Below are 22,325 nucleotides of genomic sequence, written 5' to 3' on the forward strand. Positions count from 1 at the left end.
GTATTGGAAGCTATTTTGTAGATGACATTGCCGAATTCGAGGATCGGTAGGATAGTCAGTCTTACTAGGGTATGTTTGGCGGCGTGAGTGAAGGAGGCTTTGATGCGAAATAGAAAGCCGATTTGATTTTGGATTGGAGATGTTTGATATGAGTCGAAGTAGTTTAGTCTAGCTAGACACCTAGGTATTTGTCGTTGTCCACGTATTCTAGGTCCGAACCCGCTGAGTTCTCGTAGTAAACGGGATATTTTGTCAGGACAAGTTGCTAGAATATGCATATAATTGACAGCTTAGGATAGAAAACACAAGTTTCCAAAACTGTAAAAATATTGTCTGAGTATAACAACTGATGTTGCAGGCGAAAGAAAATCCAATCCGGAAGTGCCTCATGTTTTAAAAGCACTGCGTTCCAATGCGTCCCTATTGAGCAGTGAATGGGCTATCAACCAGATTACTCTTTCTCCGTATTCCCAAAGGTGTCTACAGAATTGTGACGTTGTTTTACGCATTTATGTTGAAGAATACACATAGGCGGCTACATTGCGCAAGTGGTCGCCTGATGCTCCCAGAGATTCGTAAAATACAGAGGTAGCCATTACTCCAATCGGTTCTACTGAAAAACAAATTGTCCCAATGGATATATTATCAAATAGATATTTGAAAAACACCTTGAGGATTGATAATAAACAATGTTTGCCATGTTTCTGTCGATATTATGGAGCTAATTTGGAATATTTTTCGTGACTGCAATTTCCAGGCGATTTCTCAGCCAAACGTGAAGAACAAAGCTTTTTCGCCTAAAATGATATTTTTGTAAAAAAGAGGAACATTTGCTATCTAACTGGGAGTCGCGTGAGTGAAAACATCCGAAGGTAAACGATTTAATTGGATTGCTTTTCTGATTTCTTTACCTGCTGCTAGCTGGACAAAATGCTATGCTAGGCTATCGATAAACCTACACAAATGCTTGTCTAGCTTTGGCTGTAAAGCATATTTTGATTAACAAAAGGCTACGCTGTGTCTCATTATTTCATTTGTGATTTTCATGAATAGGAATATTTTCTAGGGATATTTATGTCCGTTGCGTTATGCTAATTAGTGTCAGATGACAACGGTCCCGTTCACGGGATGGGGTGTCACTAGAGGTTAACTTGGCTTTCGAAGACTTTAGAAAGGCAGGGCAGGATGGATGTAGGTCTAACAGGTTGGGTCTAGGGTGTCGCCCCTTTTGAAGATGTGGATGACCGCACCAGCTTTTCAATCTTTAGGGATCTCGGAAGAAACGAGAGGTTGAACAGACTGGTAAATAAGGGTTGCAACAATGGCGGTGGATAATTTTAGGATGGGAGGGTCCAGATTTTCTAGCCCAGCTGATTTGTATGGGTCCTGGTTTAGCAGCTATTTCAGAACATCTGCGATCTGGATTTGGGTGACGGCGAAGCTGCAGAGGCTCGGGTAAGTTGCTGCTAGGGGTGAAGAGCTGTTGGTTGGGGTAGCCAGGAGGAAAGCAGGGCCAGCCGTAAAATAAATCTTAATGAAATATTCAATTATCTTGGATTTATCGGTGGTGACCGTGTCGCATAGCCTCAGTGCAGTGGGCAGCAGGGAGGAGGTGCTCTTGTTCTCCATGGACATTAGTGCCATGCAAATTTCTGTTTGAAAAAGCAAGCCTATGCTTGCTGTGTTTATTGGTTCCTGACTTCTCTGAACAGTTGCATATCGTGGGTGACTATTCGATTAATAGAGGTGTGGATGCAAGGACTGACCATCCATGATATCAAAATAATTTTAACCATGGTATGAGGCTATACAGTGTTTACAAGAATGTTTACAAACATTAGAAAAACAAGCTTATTTTTTGTGTTCTCATAGTGACAGTTGAACTAAGGTCATGAGGCATGTATAAGTTATATGGTTCAAGAATCATTGGAGATGTGTGGGGCAACTACAGATTGCCCCTTTAAGTCTATCAAAACTGAGTTTGAGCGTTTGTCCATTAGGCTTATGCGGCAGGTAGCCTTGTTGTTAGAGTATTGGACCAGTAACCGAAAGGTTGCTAGATCGACTCCTCATACTGACTAGGTAAAAAATGTCCTCCTGCTCTTGAACAACGCAGTTAACCCACTGTTCCTAGGCCGTCATTGTAAATAAGATATTGTTCTTAACTGACTTACCTAGTTAAACAAAGAATAAATAAAACATTTTATTTATTTTATCAGCATGAATTAGGTTGAGCAATAAAATCCCTACTTTTATTCCATAATAGGCTGGGATCTGCACTATGCAGCTGTTGCAAGAGTGGCTGGCCACTTGTTTAAAAAACAACGATTGATGGGCATCTTAAACTTCTTGAATTCAACCATTAAATGGTTTAAATACACTTTTAAAAATTTGAACAGCCATCCACAACAACCACAAGCCGTAAGGCGCAATTAGCTAAATGAGAGAACCACAGTATGATTCACATCTATGCGCTGTGTAGTTATCAAAAATATGAAATCCGTATTGCCATAGACTACACCACTGCTGTTATCCTTACTTCCAATCATTTATTCAAGTTGGATAATCATTGGATGCCGACAGCAGTCACACCATTGGAAGAACAACCTTGGATTGTAGCCAACAAAAGCCTATTCCTGCACTTTTCCCGCGATCCATCAAACACATTTGGTGTGTCATCATAGTGGTCTCTGACTTGTGGTCCGACTCGCTCAGGTGGGTCTTGTTCCCAATGCCATTCAAATCAGCATTGAATAAGTGTCAAAGATTCTAATTCCAGCGTTTCAAAAGTATCTCATCTGAAAACAATATTTTGGCTGGTAATGGCTTGGTTACAGTTTTTTGTAATCCCTGACATGTAATCCATTACTCACCAACCCTGACTATATGAAATGACTACTTACACTGCCATAAATGCAAAGACAAAGTGAAGTTAAGTCATATACGATTTTGGACATATCTATCAAGACAAACTATGATAAAGGGTTAAATAGGTTTTAAATCAACTGGTGATTTTTATAGAAAATTGATATGAAACCCCCTTTAAAGCTTAATGTAATGACATGGGGGGGGTTATTATCAGTGACAGTGTAGGAAATGTCCAGTGTAAGAATGTTCACTGGTAACCTAGTATATAGAATGAAACTGCTGGTTGATTAGTGCACGTTTGCTGTACTTTTAGACAGATTTTAATTGAGGTTGTGATTATTTAGCCCTACTGACATCCCTTTCATACAAAGATATTTTTCTGGCAACTTTTTTCCTTTTCTTTATCTGAATGGTATTGCCGTTATGAAAACCAAAACTTATTTCCACCTTACGACCTTTATTTCTGTAAAGTTCTGCCTACGGCTCAAGGCTGGTTTACAGTTGGTCTATCTACATTGTTGCAGTGACATGCACAGCCATGACTACATTGACCTGTAAAATAGGGCTAATTAAACTCAATATGCTATTCCTTTCTTTTGAAAATATATTTGATTAATTGTTCCTTATGACCTGGCTAAATTCAAGAAAAATATATTTATTTTTGATGGTGTGTATTATCAATGGATTTTAAAATGGCCGCCCACCTACATCTGCAGACCACTACTACCATTCATTCCCAGCGTGCTAGGAAATGCATGCAAAAATGGGCCTGTTAGAGTTGCATAATCATTTGCCAATATTTTCTGAGGAAATTACTGTAAATCCAATGTGAAAACAGTAAGTGGTTCTCTAACACCCTGTTCTCTTATTATAACCAAGGATTTCTCTGTTACCTCCAGGTTGGTCTGGAGTGAAGCCCCAAGATGTCAGCCATAGTAAACCTTCCCCGGGGCATGCTGGGAACACCGTCCCCCCTAGCCAGGACTGGTCTGGGAGGACCACCCCCGGGGGGGTAGATGTGCAGAAGCTGGACTCTGAGTCATGTGATGCCCAGCAGTGTAATGGACATGGGAAATGTGTGACAAAGGGTGGAGAAACCACCTGCCAGTGTGTTCTGGGATACCATGGTGTGTTCTGTGAGGAGGGTGAGGGTCCAGGGGTCAGTAATGCCCCCCTCACTTTAGGCATCCTCAGTCTCATTGGTGGAGTCCTCATCGCTGCTGTCATCATCAGGAAGAGGTAGTCTCAAATAAAATTAATGTGTTCAGTATTTTCCAACCCCTAAGATAGACACACACACACACACTAGTGGTATGAAGTGTCTCTCAAGGCCCCAATGTCAGTAATGTATTCGCAGTCTTCTGGTTTACCTCTGTCATACCTAGGACTTTGAATGAGCAAACCTAAAGTATTCTACAGTCCACCTCTCTAACTTATAGGCCAACTGCATACCATTCATATAACCTGTAGACCAGGGTTCCCCAACTGGCGACCCACGGCCAGATTTGGCCTGCGGGTGGTTTTATTTGGCCCCCCCAAGTCTTCTAGAAAAAATAATATATAATTAGATGTGCTTTTTGTATTTCTTTATACTGTAAAAACACAAATCAGCTCCAAGTGATATTAATTCAATAAATCTGTTCCCAACTATTCCCGTGATCAAGATGACCCTATTTGGTAAAATACCAAGTCTGTTATGGCAAGAATGGTTCTGTTAGGGTCGTATTTCTCAGAGTAAATAACTCACGGACACTACAGAAGCTTAACCAAGTATAAGTCTTCCCAAAGGGTCGTTACAGCTGTAATTCAGACAAATAAACATTTCACACAAGCACTGATATAACACTTTCTCCTAGGCTAAGTCTCCTACACAACCGAATAGCCAATGCATCCCTGTTGCTAGGAAGAACCTTAGTGATATCTGTTCTTCCTCAATTCATCTGACATGAACTCTACCCCAAAGTGCTCACTCCTCCCCAACTGAAGGCTGTCATGGTTATTGATACCAGACTGTCTCTTCTCTCAGAGGATCCCTGATGTCTAACAGTAACATATCCTGACATAATGTAAATGTTATACATTACCCTCTCTCCCTCAGTGGCATTGTTAGTTTCTAGGATTTCCACCCGTCTACCCTTATCAATACCTGCCACATGTAATCGCTTCCCTGCACTCAACACATTCCAAGCTTAGTTGTCCCCACTATATACCTTCCTCCTATAACCCTTAACTTCTGTTGTAGACCCTCGACCTTAGCACTCCTTCAGTGACATCAATACATAACATTTAATTCTCAGAACCCAACAGCTCAAACAAGTAAAGGGAAACCACAGTCCATTTACTTTAAGACATCAAGGTCAGTCAATATGGAAACTGTCGAACTTTCTTTAAGTGCAGTTGAAAAAACCAAGTGCTATGATGAAACTGGCTCTCATGAGGACCGCCACAGGAGTGGAAGCCCCAGAGTTACCTCTGCTGCAGAGGATAAGTGCATTAGTTTCCAGCCTCAGAAATTGCAGCCCAAATAAATGCTTCACAGAGTTAAAGTAACACACATCTCAACATCAACTGTTCAGAGGAGACTGAATCAGGCCTTCATGGCCAAATTGCTGCAAAGAAACCACTACTAAAAGACTCCAATAAGAAACCACTACTAAAAGACTCCAATAAGAAACCACTACTAAAAGACTCAATAAGAAACCACTACTAAAAGACTCCAATAAGAAACCACTACTAAAAGACTCCAATAAGAAACCACTACTAAAAGACTCCAATAAGAAACCACTACTAAAAGACTCCAATAAGAAACCACTACTAAAAGACTCCAATAAGAAACCACTACTAAAAGACTCCAATAAGAAACCACTACTAAAAGACTCCAATAAGGAAACAATTGCTTATAAGAAACACGAGCAATGGATATTAGACCGGTGGGAATTTGTCCTTTTGAGATGTTTGGTTCCAACGCTGTGTGGGTGAACAGATCTCCATGTGTATTTCCCACTGTAAAGCATGGAGGTGGGGTGCTATTGAACTCTGTAAAGCATGGAGGTATGGTGAGGGGGTGCTATTGAACTCTGTTCAGCATTTATTTGGGCTGCAATTTCTGAGGCTGGTAACTCTAATGCACTTATCCTCTGCAGCAGAGGTGACTCTGGGTCTTCCACTCCTGTGGCGGTCCTCATGAGAGCTCCTACCACAACTGATTGGTTCACACACAAGATGAAATTCCACGTACATTTTTAAGAAGGAACACCTGTTAATTGAAATGCATTCCAGGTGACTTCCTCATGAAGCTGGTTGAGAGAATGCCAGGAGTGTGCAAAACTATCAAGGCAAAGGCTGGCTACTTTGAAGAATCTCAAATATAAAATATATTTTGATTGAACACTTTTGGTTGAAAAAAGGAAAATATAGAAACCTAGAATGAGTAATGTCCAAACTTTTGACTGGTACTGTACCAATATACCGTACTGCTGTATACCCTACTGCTGTCCCTAACCCAATGACTATCCCTTACCTAACTACTGTTTACCAAACTACTATATATCATACTGCTGTATTCCCTACTGCTATATACCATATTACTGTATCTATATACCTGTATACCTTACTGCTGTATACTATATACCCTACTGCTGTATACCCCTACTACTGTAATCCATCTATACCCTACAACTGTACTATATACCCTACTGCTCTAAACCCTACTACTGTAATCCCTCTATACCCTGCTAGTGTATACTATATACCCTACTGCTCTAAACCCTACTACTGTAAGCCCTCTACTATTGTATTACAACTGTCATGTCTTTGGCTATCCCGGATTAAGTGACATAACATGCTATTCCATAAAATAATTTCTCTGTAATTAATATTACCTGATTGAGCTAATCATTTAAATGTAATTAACTAGAAAGTCAGGGCACCACAAAATAATATTTATAGAGCTGTTATCTTCCGAATAAACTATCAAAGACCTAGTAATATTTTACATCAATGGCGGTCAATATTAATCGTAATCTTATTTCGGTCTCATCTGAAAGTTGTAAATTCTTGGTTATCTTCACGAACCCTGGCTAACAAGTTGAATCAGCAATACAAAATTGAGTTTAATTTACTAAATACCTAATCACCTAATTATGTGTGTATGTAATCACACAGAATTACATACACACAGAATGAATCATACCTTGATTACAAATTGTCATAAAGGAAAATTTCCCTAGCGGACGGAACAGATATGACAGCTGGTTACTCAAAGAAAAGGGGGTTGGGTTTGAGTGAAATAGTGGCAGCTACTCTATCGTAAATACAGAATCTTATGCGTTCTAAATTACCACCCATTTGGAAAAGTGAAATGCAATACATATTTAATCTGAGCTGCGCTTCCATAGGTTGGTGGTAGATGGAAGGCCGTGTTGCCCAACAGGTCTTTGTCCTTTGAAGAGTGTCTGGTGGTGAACAGGAAATGTTATAGTGTCGTCGTGTGGTAGACGGGATACTCTGTCCTCTCCTAGCCCACGTTTTACAGCGGCTGCTGCTAACTCGACGGCTAGGAGGTATCATTTCTGTAGTGAATAAGAGTTCAAAGTTCATACCATTCGCAACCAATGCTCATGCTGAGGTTGACTTCGTTCTGTAGTTATTATCTGAATCCTGACATCGGACCGTCGTCCTAATGTACCCGAAACAGGAGGTTACATTTTCATCAAGGGCTTATATAGTGGCGGGGGAGAAGGGTGTGTTTCATTAATTTATAACCCATGTCTCTTCACAGGGGCGGGCCACTGATTGAGCAGAGCTCTAATCTTATGAAAACCCAATTCTCTCATTAGGAAGCTAAAATTGCATTTACTCTTTTCACAAGTAGTTTCATTTAAATTGCACAACAATTCCACGTGAATCTGATAACTAATGTGTAGACTTTCCCAGATAGTGTCGTCCTGTCATCAGTCATAATGTCTCATGACAACCCAACTGACATAATATTCATTACCAATGCATATTTTCAACTGGTTCTATTACTGAAATATGGTTCCTTTCCCTCCACTTGTATGATGTTCCCAGACTTTCTATGTTTAACAAAGACTAATCAAGAGTCCCTCCTGTAGAGTCAGAGAGAGGGAAGGGAGAAAGGAATTTATGGGGGGGGGTCATAAACCTTACCCACAAGCCAACTTCATGACTGCTGCTCTATACCAACATTGTATACCCTATTATATACCTGTATATCATACTACCATAAACATATATACCCTACTCTGTGTTTAGCAGGGCAAGAGCTGCAGCTCGGGGCCAGTCCACAGACAAGGAGACTCTGATGACCAATATGGATGAACAGACAGTCTACGCTGTGTCTTTCAACAACGATCTGTATGATCCTGACCAGGTACCTTAGAGTTAGTGTAAAGGTATTTTATAGGTTAGGGTTTAGCTAAGAGCTTTAAAACCAGAGTGTTTTGGTCTCCCCACCCCCACCATGAATATGATAGTATTTTCAATTAAAACATTTTTTTCTTTCAGGAATTGATCTCGTCTGCTGATGGGACATCTCAACATCTGTAAATGTTGTCTTTTCTCTTCTGCTCTGAAATAAAGTCTAGGATGTTAAACCTCATGGTGTTTTATTTTCTCAGACATCACGTGTAGCTGAACATCACAGCCATGTAGATCCGTTTCCTGGCTGCATTATGAAAAGTTGTGGTCATAAACCTGTTATGGGGGTTAGCTTAGTGTGAGGCACATAGATGGACAATGAAACACCACTGGTGGTGGTCCTGAAAAAGGGGACGGTTTGAATATAGGGACAACTGTCCGGTTAGTGGATGTAGAATGACCAGCAGGAGACGGATGCACAGTTCAAGTTCATTACCACAGACATGGCATTGAAACCGGAAGTAATGTCGTTAATATTCCCATTTCTGTTCTCAGTAAAGGCTAATGGCAATACAGCATGTAGCCAGGCTTAGCACGCAGTCCTTGATGTAATACTTCATTCACTACATGACTGTGTCCAGAGGAAGATCATGGACTGTTCAGGGAACCACTGTCAAGATGTGGTGGGTTTTTGTAAGATTTTTAGCATCATGACAAAGGAGGACAAGTACCGGTACTTCCTATGACATCGGGTGGTGTAGGTGTCCTGGAGGGCAGGTAGTTTGCCCTCGGTGATGCTTTGTGCAGAGCTCACTACCCTCTGGAGAGCCTTAAGGTTGTGTGTGGAGCAGTTGCCGTACCAGGCAACAGCCCGACAGGATGATCTCTATTGTGCATCTGTAAAAGTTTGAGTGTGTTTGGTGACGAGCCAACTTTCTTCAGCCTCCTGAGGTCGAAGAGGTGCTGCTGCGCCTTCACCACACTGTCTGTGTGGGTGGACCATTTCAGTTTGTCCGTGATGTGTACGCAGAGGAATTTAACTTTCCACCTTCTCCACTACTGTCCCATCGATGTGGATAGGGGGCTGCTCCCTCTGCTCTTTCCTGAAGTCCACGATCATATCTGTTTTTTTGACGTTGAGTGTGAGGTTATTTTCCTGACACCACACTTTGAGGGCCCTAACCTCCTCCCTGTAGGCAGTCTCGTCACTGTTGGTTAGGGTTAGGGGGGGGGTTAAGGTTAGGGTGTTTGGTGGAGCAAACAAAGAGACGGAGGAAGGCAGGAGAGGGAAGCTATGAGCAGCAGACCAAGACGCGACTGTGGGCTTTGTTGTAAACAGAATATCGTGCGGCTAGACCGACATTTCAAGTCTGTACATGCACTTAAGTCCGGTACTATGGAATTTAGCCGGTTTCCGACTGAGACAGCAGCCCGAATCAGGGCAGTATATGCAGCCTGACAACGGTGTTGAACTGCAGCCGGAGGACCCTGTGATTTTGCAGTGTTTTGAAAGTGAGTTGTCCGTGGAGCGGCGGCTGGTGGACGACGAGTGGCGACGAGGTGAGCGGCGGGTGGACGAGGGTGAGCGGCGGCGGGTGGACGAGGGTGAGCGGCGGCGGGTGGACGAGGGTGAGCGGCGGCGGGGACGCGGCGGGGTGGACGAGGTGAGCGGGGCGGGTGGACAGCCAACCGTTGGACGAGGGTGGGCGGCGGTGGACGGGCGCGGCGGGTGGACGAGGTGACGCGGCGCAGCCAACCGTTGGACGAGGTGGGCGGCGAGGTGAGCGGGCGCGGGTGGACGGAGCGGCGGCGGGTGGACAGCCAACCAGTCAGGTCGGTGGAGTGAACTGTGCTCGGAACCGAGGGAGCAAGGCTGGGCGTCGTGGCCGTTGGACTTGGGGGCACGGGCGCGTCGAGCCAACCAGTCAGGTCGGTAGTGATGTGCTCGGAACCGACAAGGCTGCGTCGTGCCATCCAGTATTTGAGGTTTGGATGCAATTTTGACTCAATATTAACACTATATTACGGGTATATACCCTTCAGTTAAACAAATTGACAATAGTCGCACCAGTTTATCCCGAGTACGGGAATTCCTCCGCATTATGTCAGAGGGCAAGGCCGATGGACTGTTTTCTGGATAACTACAGACTGTGAGAGTGGTATGGTCAATGTGCCGATCGTGGTTTGGCACCATCCACGTTAAAAATGTACCGAGCCGATGTTCGAGGTTTCCTGAATTATCCTATTCAGTTCCGGCCAAATGGTATGCAAGCTAAGGTCGTTGGAATTCGAAAGATGTTACTCTGCTTGGCGAAGATGGACAGGGACTCGCGGCAGAGCCAGGCAACGCATAGGGCAAAATTCCGCCAACGCTGCAGGGACGAGGTGCTCAGCGCTGCGGAGTTACAACGCTTTGTTGAGCTAAGCAATCAAGCCATTCCTTCAGTTCTCAGTAGGCTGGAGGTCCGTGCCACGTGCTCTGACAGGCGTAGGTTTGCAGCTCATGTCCAGCCGGTTGGCCATATTTAATGGCACTCGACGATCCCCAGTCACCATGTTTAGTGAGTGATTTCACTGAAGTAACCCCGGAAGGTGGGGGATATCAGATGTGCGTAGCGAGCCACGAAACAAACTATAGCTTCGGGGAGTGCAGAATTGTTCTATGTCAGAAGGAATACACTTGGCTTAAATGATCAAATCAGGCCTCATCTGAGTGGAATGACCTCAGACACAGAACTCCTCTTTTTCACATCCTTTGGTAAACCGTACGTTAATCTGTGTGAGTATGTGGGGCAAATCTTTAGAGTTTTGCATTGGAAGTAAAGTGACCTTCGGTACAATTCGACGAAGTGTGACTTCCGGGCGCCGACTGAGATGGCCGCCTCGCTTCGCGTTCCTAGGAAACTATGCAGTTTTTTGTTTTTTTACGTGTTATTTCTTACATTAGTACCCCAGGTCATCTTAGGTTTCATTACATACAGTCGAGAAGAACTACTGAATATAAGATCAGCGTCAACTCACCATCAGTACGACCAAGAATATGTTTTCCGCGACGCGGATCCTGTGTTCTGCCTTACAAACAGGACAACGGAATGGATCGCATGCAGCGAACCAAGGAAACGACTCCGAAAAAGAGGGAAACGCGGCGGTGTTCTGGTCAGACTCCGAAAAAGGGCACATCGCGCACCACTTCCCAGTATTCTTCTTGCCAATGTCCAGTCTCTCGACAACAAGGTTGATGAAATCCGAGCAAGGGTGGCATTCCAGAGGGACATCAGAGACTGCAACGTTCTCTGCTTTACGGAGACATGGCTTACTGGGAAAACGCTATCCAGGGCGGTACAGCCAACGGGTTTCTCCACGCATCGCGCCGACAGAAACAAACATCTATCTGGTAAGAAGAGTGGAGGGGGCGTATGCCTCATGACTAACAGGACATGGTGTGATGAAGGAAACATACAGGAACTCAAATCCTTCTGTTCACCTGATTTAGAATTCCTCACAATCAAATGTAGACCGCATTATCTTCCAAGAGAATTCTCTTCGATTATAATCACAGCCGTATATATCCCCCCCAAGCAGACACATCGATGGCTCTGAACGAACTTTATTTAACTCTTTGCAAACTGGAAAACATTTATCCAGAGGCTGCATTCATTGTAGCTGGGGATTTTAACAAAGCCAATCTGAAAACAAGACTCCCTAAATTTTATCAGCATATCGATTGCGCAACCAGGGGTGGTAAAACCTTGGATCATTGTTACTCTAACTTCCGCGACGCATATAAGGTCCTGCCCCGCCCCCTTTCGGAAAAGCTGACCACGACTCCATTTTGCTGATCCCTGCCTACAGACAGAAATTAAAACAAGAGGCTCCCACGCTGAGGTCTGTCCAACGCTGGTCAGACCAAGCTGACTCTACACTCCAAGACTGCTTCCATCACGTGGACTGGGACATGTTTCGTATTGCGTCAGATGGGAATATTGACGAATACGCTGATTCGGTGTGCGAGTTCATTAGAACGTGCGTCGAAGATGTCGTTCCCATAGCAACGATAAAAACATTCCCTAACCAGAAACCGTGGATTGATGGCAGCATTCGTGAAACTGAAAGCGCGAACCACTGCTTTTAATCAGGGCAAGGTGTCTGGCAACATGACTGAATACAAACAGTGCAGCTATTCCCTCTGTAAGGCTATCAAACAAGCTAAGCGTCAGTACAGAGACCAAGTGGAATCTCAATTCAATGGCTCAGACACAAGAGGCATGTGGCAGGGTCTACAGTCAATCACGGACTACAAGATGAAATCCAGCCCAGTCACGGACCAGGATGTCTTGCTCCCAGGCAGACTAAATAACTTTTTGCCTGCTTTGAGGACAATACAGTGCCACTGACACGGCCTGCAACGGAAACATGCAGTCTCTCCTTCACTGCAGCCGAGGTGAGTAAGACATTTAAACGTGTTAACCCTCGCAAGGCTGCAGGCCCAGACGGCATCCCCAGCCGCGCCCTCCGAGCATGCGCAGACCAGCTGGCCGGTGTGTTTACGGACATATTCAATCAATCCCTATACCAGTCTGCTGTTCCCACATGCTTCAAGAGGGCCACCATTGTTCCTGTTCCCAAGAAAGCTAAGGTAACTGAGCTAAACGACTACCGCCCCGTAGCACTCACTTCCGTCATCATGAAGTGCTTTGAGAGACTAGTCAAGGACCATATCACCTCCACCCTACCTGACACCCTAGACCCACTCCAATTTGCTTACCGCCCAAATAGGTCCACAGACGATGCAATCTCAACCACACTGCACACTGCCCTAACCCACCTGGACAAGAGGAATACCTATGTGAGAATGCTGTTCATCGACTACAGCTCGGCATTCAACACCATAGTACCCTCCAAGCTCGTCATCAAGCTCGAGACCCTGGGTCTCGACCCCGCCCTGTGCAACTGGGTACTGGACTTCCTGACGGGCCGCCCCCAGGTGGTGAGGGTAGGCAACAACATCTCCTCCCCGCTGATCCTCAACACGGGGCCCCACAAGGGTGCGTTCTGAGCCCTCTCCTGTACTCCCTGTTCACCCACGACTGCGTGGCCACGCACGCCTCCAACTCAATCATCAAGTTTGCGGACGACACAACAGTGGTAGGCTTGATTACCAACAACGACGAGACGGCCTACAGGGAGGAGGTGAGGGCCCTTGGAGTGTGGTGTCAGGAAAATAACCTCACACTCAACGTCAACAAAACTAAGGAGATGATTGTGGACTTCAGGAAACAGCAGAGGGAACACCCCCTATCCACATCGATGGAACAGTAGTGGAGAGGGTAGCTAGTTTTAAGTTCCTCGGCATACACATCACAGACAAACTGAATTGGTCCACTCACACTGACAGCGTCGTGAAGAAGGCGCAGCAGCGCCTATTCAACCTCAGGAGGCTGAAGAAATTCGGCTTGTCACCAAAAGCACTCACAAACTTCTACAGATGCACAATCGAGAGCATCCTGGCGGGCTGTATCACCGCCTGGTACGGCAACTGCTCCGCCCTCAACCGTAAGGCTCTCCAGAGGGTAGTGAGGACTGCACAACGCATCACCGGGGGCAAACTACCTGCCCTCCAGGACACCTACACCACCCGTTGTTACAGGAAGGCCATAAAGATCATCAAGGACATCAACCACCCGAACCACTGCCTGTTCACCCCGCTATCATCCAGAAGGCGAGGTCAGTACAGGTGCATCAAAGCTGGGACCGAGAGACTGAAAAACAGCTTCTATCTCAAGGCCATCAGACTGTTAAATAGCCACCACTAACATTGAGTGGCTGCTGCCAACACACTGTCATTGACACTGACCCAACTCCAGCCATTTTAATAATGGAAATTGATGGGAAATGATGTAAATATATCACTAGCCACTTTAAACAATGCTACCTTATATAATGTTACTTACCCTACATTATTCATCTCATATGCATATGTATATACTGTACTCTACAACATCGACTGCATCCTTATGTAACACATGTATCACTAGCCACTTTAACTATGCCACTTTGTTTACTTTGTCTACACACTCATCTCATATGTATATACTGTACTCGATACCATCTACTGTATGCTGCTCTGTACCATCACTCATTCATATATCCTTATGTACATGTTCCTTATCCCCTTACACTGTGTATAAGACAGTAGTTTTGGAATTGTTAGTTAGATTACTTGTTGGTTATCACTGCATTGTCGGAACTAGAAGCACAAGCATTTCGCTACACTCGCATTAACATCTGCTAACCATGTGTATGTGACAAATAAAATTTGATTTGATTTGAAGTGTTGCCACATTGAACTTTAACCAAGGTTCGTTTACAGACCGGGGAACTGTGGCTGACCATGTGTGTCACTCTCTGGAAACACAGGTACAGCACTACCGGTACCATAATTTGCCCAAAAATGCCAGCCGGGCCCGGACACTGAGGGACAAATCAATCCATGATTAACTGATTAAATAAAGCATATTTGTTTAAATTCACCCTTGTATTTGTGTAATTATGCATTAAAATGAGTTTCATTTTAGGTTACCAGGTGCCTATTTTCAATCACCAGTTGCACATGAAACAGTGTTATTTTTAAAAAGTTTGGACTTAAATTTTCTCAACTATTTTAGAATCCTCCATAGAATCCTCCTAAAATTACTGCCCACTATGAAGCCCCACTACTGGGGAAATTTCACTGGAGGGCGCCAAAAGTACAATCTATGGAGGATTCTAAAATAGATGTACCTTTGGCAACCTCCAGTGAATTTTCCCCAGAAGTGGGGCTTCATAGTGGGCAGTAATATTAGGAGTCCAGGTAAATGTATTTAGAACCATATTTTTATATTTTGGTTAGGGGTGCCTATTTTCAATCACCAGTTGCACAGATGTATATCACAATCTGCATCCATCCAAATATTTTAAACCGTCCATAAAGCACTCAGGACGGCCCCCCATGGATATAGGGCCGTAGTAGGGTGCTCACATAGTGGGCGTGAATATCTGGAACACCGGTAAGTGTATTTAGAACCGTAATTATATTTTTGGGTTACCAGGTGCCGATTTTCAATCACCAGGTGCACGGCTGTGAAAAAGTGAAAAATGATTAAAAATGCTAGAGGGGTAGAGGTCCCAAATTTCATCTCATACCCTCTCTCGTGATGGGCAACAATTAATTACAGCATGTGAAAAACATTTCGCATCCACAGGCACCTATGTGCCCTGTAACATGCACTTTTTCCCAAAACTTAAAATACAATTTTCTATTAAAAAGTTTTTTATACAGAAGCGGTTTTAATTCAAATGGAAATGCTCGTCTATATGTGCCCTTTCGTGCAAAAAAAACCCCATCCAGATTGGAGGTGTACTTTTTGATTTATTCACATTTTGGTGTACCTGAACTCAACATGATGGGGCACACAATCCCTGTGAGGTTATGGGCTTATGTCAATAATTTGGCCTGTCAGTTGATGACACACTCAGTGGCGGGTCGACCAGACAGGTACCGGCGTGAAATCAGAAACCTGGTTTTAGACAAGACTTCCATGTCCTAGAGAGACGGGGGTGGTGCCAAACTGCTCAGCTCGAATAGTAAATGAGTAATGGACACTTGAGGGATGTGAGCCCCTCGGAACCATGGTACTTTTGACATTTTCCGCCGACGACCGATTTAGTGGTTTGACCAGCCCCTTCGGCGCCCGATTTGTCCTAACTTATGATCCATGTTTCCCAGCTTGGTGGTGGGAGGATATTGAGCCTTGTCCTTGGGCAGGTGCTCTGTCCCAGCTATTACCTTGTGGGTAAATCCAGTGTCCATATAGGCCCAGAGAGAGAGTGGCCAAGCTTTGTGTGTCCTCTCATACCCATATGAAGGCATGTCACCCGGGTAGGGCTATAAGTCCTTTAGGCCTGTCTGTCCCTTCATCCCATGAGAGAGAGGCCTGACCTTTATGCCTGTCTGTGTCCTCTCATGCCCAGATAAAGGCATGTAACCCGGTTAGGTCATATAAGGCCTTGAGGCCTTTTTGTGTCCTCTGATGCCCAGGTAGAGGCATGTAACCCGGGTAGGGATGTAAGGCCTTTAGGCCTGTTTGTCCCTTCATCCCATGAGAGAGAGGCCTGACCTTTATGCCTGTCTGTGTCCTCTCATGCCCAGATAAAGGCATGTAACCCGGTTAGGTCATATAAGGCCTTGAGACCTGTTTGTGTCCTCTCATGCCCAGATAAAGACATGTAACCCGGCTAGGGATATGTAGGTGCCAGGCCAGGGCAGGGCAGTGGCTTTTGTCCCAGGCCAGTGGCTTTCTGGCCTATGGGCCTTTTTTGGGTTACCAGGCCCCTGTGGAAACCAAAATTGATTTCCCAGGCGGGTCTCGAACACTGACCGTCCGATTGTGAGGCAAGTGCGCTACCCATTAAGCCACAACCTTTCACGAGTAAAGAGACAACTAGGTGAGCTTTATGGTCAAATTCTCCTTTAGGGTTAGGGGTTAGGGTTGGTTGGTTAGTTTCTAGTTTTGAGTTGGTTGATTCACTTCATTCTCTGACGTGGAAGCCAAAGGGGGGGAAGGGAGGGGTGTGCACTCCACATCATATACGCGCAGGCCGGAGGGGTCCGGGCGTGGCCGGCCAAAGTAGTAGGCCCCATGGTTGCCCACTTGTAGATTAACCCGTTGATTGGGTTTAAAGTGTGTCTTTAGGGTTAGGTATGGTTTTTAGAATGTTTAAGGTTAGGGTAAGGTATAGTTTTTTTAGAATGGTTAAGCTTAGGTTTAGGGTGAGGTATAGTTATTTAGAATGGTTTAGGGTTAGGTAAGGTTTTTTTTGTGGTTAAGGTTAGGTTTAGGTAGGTCTGTCAACTCGACGTAGGATCAAGCAAAACCATCGAGTTGCGTACCTTATGCAGGTCCGTACCTCAGTTGGTTGCCATGTGTCCCTGTCAAGTGGTTAGACTTTAAACTACCAGTGGTTTGAGCAGACAAAAACCCATAAGGCGAGCCCTCTCTACGGTTGTCATGCATCCGCCCTTGGAGTCCGGTCCTGTGTTTCAGTGGGTGTATGGAGGGTTTAGGATCAGGCAATTCTTCTCTGGCTTACGTATGGTACGTCCGGCAGTAGTAGAAGTTGATTGCCATGTGTCCATCCCCACCATCTCAGTCGTAGGTGATTCAGTGGTTTTGGGTGATAGTGACCAGTGGAGTTACTCCCTTCCAGGATCGTAACGTTTCCAGAGGTATATCCTCCCTAGACAGTGAATTTGTTAGTAGTCCAGGTAAAAAAGTGGTTCGGTTGTCCAGGCTAAGTACGGCGGGGTAAGGGATCTCCCAGTGAGAAATTATTCTGTGGGATCCAATTCTCCGCCAGACATTATCTGGGCACCCCAGGGATTACACGGCCAACGCGAGTCCTCCAGCCGCAGCCCCCGACCCAAAAGCCCCACTTTTCGAGGACTTAACTGCCCCAACCCGCTAGGATGAAACACGCGCTACTGAACATACTGCCAATCCAATTCTAAACTGGGGTAGATAGTCGTCCAGCACGGTATGCGAGTCTCCTGTTTTTGTGGGGATGGGAGGGTTGAGCCGATTGGTCTGCCAACGGAACCCAGAGAGGTCCCGAAGGAGTCCGGTCTATCCATATCCTCCAGTCTTCTTGCTTGGTGTATGGAAGGGCCTAATTGCTTAGGGTCCAATCGCTGCGGGGGAGTCGCCAAGGTCGGGGTCCCCAGAGTAGTTGGAGAAAAAAAGGTACTCGTCCGTTGGGGGTGCTGGTGGGTATCTTCAAAAGAGTGTTTTTGGAAGGATGGTGGGTTGGTGAAGGGTTTTTTTGTTTAAATTTAGTCTATTTGTGTACTATTTTATTGTTTCTTTTCGTCAAGGGTCCATGGTCATGGTAACCCTTACTTCCAGAAACTAAAAAATAAAATGAAAATGTATCTAAACTTTTTTTTTTACTTTTCTTTTTTTAAATAATGTGTAAGTAAAAAGTGACTAAGGTAAGTATTTTTGATAGTCTGTGGTCACGGTAACTCTATATTGCTATTGGAGGCCTATTTGTGTGGTCTAAGTGACCCCCTATTTTTATATGGGATGTGGGGTGTGTAAGGTGCGGGTGCAGTGTATGTCCAGATGTTCCTCCGCTGTACTGGAAGCCTCAGTGGTGGTCCAGCCCGTGGTAGTGGTGTTGGTCCTGGAGGGGTTTAGGGAGGTCCGTCCTTGGTCCTTGATTCTCGGTGAGATTCTTTGATGTCTACGTTGTGGTTTTATTTTGGAGATGGCTGCTGACCAAGGAATCCTTAAGGTTTTTGTTCCTTTTGAAGGCCAGGATGGGTGTGTGGAGAAGGAGTAGTTGTTTTGACCGTAGTCTCTTCTGGATGTGGGTCGCCACCCGGTAGCTTGGTGAGTTGTATGGTGGAAGTGGGCCATCGGGTATGGTGGGGTGGAGCCTCTTTCTTGGGAGTTTCTTAAACATCGGTTCTTGTTGGTCTTTGGTTGGTGAGGCCAGGTTGTCCCGTGTTTTTCAGAGTGGTAGTGGTGAGGGTCTGGTGTTCCAAATGGTTTCTTATATTTTGCTGTGGTATTGTTCCACCTATGGAGGTACTAACCCTGCGATACTGGATTGGTGAGGGCTTCGCTTTTCGCTGAGTTTTGCTGCTGGATGGAGCAGGTGGGTTGATCCGGTCCATGGAGTTTCTGGAGGGGGACAGAGCACTGGATCAGGGTCCATAAATCGATAGCTACTGTTGGGTTGTAGGAAGTTTATGGTGTTTTTGGAATTTCCTGCAGCATCTTAGTGTTTGTAAAGGTGGTTCGGTATTGGGGCCCTCTGGTCCTGTGTGGGGGACAGTCCTCTGCGGTGTCCACGTCCTATCTCTCCACTGGATCGGTGAGAGCTTCGCCTTTTGGCTGGGTTTGCTGTTTGATGGAGTGGGTGGGTTAATCTGGTCCGTGGAGTTTCTGGAGGGGGAGATAGCACGGAGTCAGGGTCCAAGAATGGATAGCTTCTGTTGGGGTGGAGGAAGTTGGTGTTCTTTGAGTTTCCTGCAGAGTCTAAGTGCTCGTAAAGGTGGTCCGGTACTGGTGCCCTCTGGTCCTATGTGGGGGACTGTCCTCTGGAGTGTCACGTCCTATCTCTCCATCCTATGGTGTGGTGGTGGTATTCTGTTTGAAGAGGTGACCTGTTTGGCAGGTTTGAGGTGTGTCCTATTATTCTGATGACCAAGGTGAATGCACCAATTTGTAAGTCGCTCTGGATAAGAGCGTCTGCTAAATGACTTAAATGTAAATGTAAATGACCAGGTGGCGAATCGCATCTCTGCATGTCTGGCAGACATATCAGTGTGGATGACGGATCACCACCTCTAGCTGAACCTCGGCAAGACGGAGCTGCTCTACCTCCCGGGGAAGGACTGCCCGTTCCATGATCTCACCATCACGGTTGACAACTCCATTGTGTCCTCCTCCCAGAGCGCTAAGAACCTTGGCGTGATCCTGGACAACACCCTGTCGTTCTCAACTAACATCAAGGCGGTGGCCCGTTCCTGTAGGTTCATGCTCTACAACATCCGCAGAGTACGACCCTGCCTCACACAGGAAGCGGCGCAGGTCCTAATCCAGGCACTTGTCATCTCCCGTCTGGATTACTGCAACTCGCTGTTGGCTGGGCTCCCTGCCTGTGCCATTAAACCCCTACAACTTATCCAGAACGCCGCAGCCCGTCTGGTGTTCAACCTTCCCAAGTTCTCTCACGTCACCCCGCTCTCTCCACTGGCTTCCAGTTGAAGCTCGCATCCGCTACAAGACCATGGTGCTTGCCTACGGAGCTGTGAGGGAACGGCACCTCAGTACCTCCAGGCTCTGATCAGGCCCTACACCCAAACAAGGGCACTGCGTTCATCCACCTCTGGCCTGCTCGCCTCCCTACCACTGAGGAAGTACAGTTCCCGCTCAGCCCAGTTAAAACTGTTCGCTGCTCTGGCCCCCCAATGGTGGAACAAACTCCCTCACGACGCCAGGACAGCGGAGTCAATCACCACCTTCCGGAGACACCTGAAACCCCACCTCTTTAAGGAATACCTAGGATAGGATAAGTAATCCCTCTCACCCTCCCCCCCTTTAAGATTTAGATACACTATTGTAAAGTGACTGTTCCACTGGATGTCATAAGGTGAATGCACCAATTTGTAAGTCGCTCTGGATAAGAGCGTCTGCTAAATGACTTAAATGTATAGTAAATGTAAATGTCATCTAAAAAGCGGTAATAGAAAGTGGGTTGATATGGACACTTGGCCAGTGCCTCTGTCTCCCATTCAGCCATGTATATATTGGCGTAAGCAGGTGCAAATTTCTTGCCCATAGCTGTTCCCTCCACCTGCAGGTAATAATGATCATTGAATAAGAAGTCATTACTAGTCAGGCTGATTTATAATAGTTGTAATATTTCTTTGACTGGTCTAGTGTTGTCTGGGTATCTCTTAAAGATATTTCTAATTGCTTGTATTCCTGTTGCTGTATTTATGTTGGTGTATAGGCTATCAATATCTATCGTGAATATGTGTGTATGGGAGGGAACAACTATGGGTCCAATCCTCTCCATGAAGTGGTAGGTGTCCCTGAGAATGCTGGGGTGCCTTGTGGAGAGAGGGCTGATGTGATGGTCTATATATTGTGAAATGTTATAGGATTCACTATTGCAGTCAGACAATCGGTCTGCCAGGAGGAACTTCAACGGGAATTGTCCATGTCTCTGTTCCTTGTGTACTTTTAACAGTAGGTAGAATAGTCTAGGTCGTGGGGTGTCTGTACCGTAGAGAAAGTCCTGTTGTTTTGCTGTGATGTAGTGTTGGTCGTAGAGTCTCTTTATTATTGTCCTTAGCTGTGTCTGTGTCTGTGGTTGTATACTGTTTTCTATTTGTTTATAATGTTTGGTGTTTGATAACTGTCTGTTGGCTTCATACATGTATTGATGTTTATCCAGTATTACTATTTTTGAACCTTTGTCTGCTGGTTTAATGATGATGTGTGGGTTATTTTTAAATTGTTATATTGCCTGTCTTTCTAAGTGTGTGAGGTTATCCTCCCTATCTGTGTGAGTCTGATGGTTGTGAAATGTGTTTTTGTCTATTTTGATTAGTCTCCTGATTCTACGATCTATCTGGGAGGTTTTAGGTTCCCAGGTAGATGGTAAAGTAAATGCTAGGTGATTGTCATCTGTGTTGTAGTCAAAACAGTCCAAAAGTTTAAGTCTTCTATGATATTTGTGGGTGTCCCTTTGAAGTTCCTCCCAATCAAATTTGTTTGGGCGAGGGATGAATGTCAACCCTCTCTCCAGGAGCTTTACCTGTGCTGCTGTGTGTATGAAGGATTTGGAAAGATTCATGATATTAGTTGTTGACCGGTCCGCTGCTCCCCTTGGTGGGGGATCTGCACTGGTTATTGGGGAAGGAGAGAGATTGCAAGAAAAGTTATTTCTATCCAGACTGTGGCTTGTGGTTAATGTAAATTTAACTGTCTACACCAGTGTTGAAAGATGAGGTCTGCTGTGGTGGATGTCCAGTGTATGAGATCTGTTGTTGTGTGAAATGTGTCTTGTGGGATCTCTAATAGGGTTGGGAAGTTAGTGGTGATGTAAGCGTTGATGAGCTTAAGGTTTCTCTTCTGCTGTGGGGTAAGAAGAGGTGAATGGCTGATGACAGGAATGTATATTGTTGCGTTTGGAAATGTTTTCTTTGCCTCCTTGTGCATACCTGACAACTCTTTTAGTGATGTTTGGAATGGGTCATGGTCTTTATTGTTCAGGCCCACCGAGATAACAACAGTCGCTGTGTCTGTGTGTATAGGGGTTTTCTCCAGTACTTTTATGAAGTGATAGAATGTTGCCCCTGGGTAACTGTCTACCTGGATGTTGGGGTTATTGAATGGTGGGACCCGGTTGAGGTTTGAGTCTCCTATGATGAGTGTTGGTGTGTGTCCCTCAATGTTCCAATCTGCTACCTTGTAGTTCGGCCTAGCCTTGTGATAGAAGGGTTTTTGGGAAGGGTGTGTGGG

General features: G+C 45.2%; 1 protein-coding gene across 8 annotated transcripts in view; it reads left to right on the top strand.

Moving 5' to 3' along the window:
• LOC123989585 (low-density lipoprotein receptor-related protein 2-like) overlaps positions 1 to 8,488 on the top strand; it is a 112,719-nt gene extending 104,231 nt beyond the window's left edge. For 7 of the 8 annotated variants that reach the window (XM_046290706.1, XM_046290712.1, XM_046290710.1 and 4 more), the window contains 3 exons: positions 3,768 to 4,107; positions 8,143 to 8,260; positions 8,395 to 8,488. In XM_046290706.1, the coding sequence (XP_046146662.1) occupies positions 3,768 to 4,107; positions 8,143 to 8,260; positions 8,395 to 8,436 (500 nt within the window). In that variant the 3' untranslated portion in view covers positions 8,437 to 8,488. The remainder of the gene's footprint in view (positions 1 to 3,767; positions 4,108 to 8,142; positions 8,261 to 8,394) is intronic. The other variant, XM_046290707.1, reaches the window with a different exon arrangement.
• Positions 8,489 to 22,325: the final 13,837 nt, after the last annotated feature.

The sequence above is a fragment of the Oncorhynchus gorbuscha genome, linkage group LG11 (assembly GCF_021184085.1).
Source record: "Oncorhynchus gorbuscha isolate QuinsamMale2020 ecotype Even-year linkage group LG11, OgorEven_v1.0, whole genome shotgun sequence".
In the NCBI taxonomy this organism is placed as follows: Eukaryota; Metazoa; Chordata; class Actinopteri; order Salmoniformes; family Salmonidae; genus Oncorhynchus; species Oncorhynchus gorbuscha.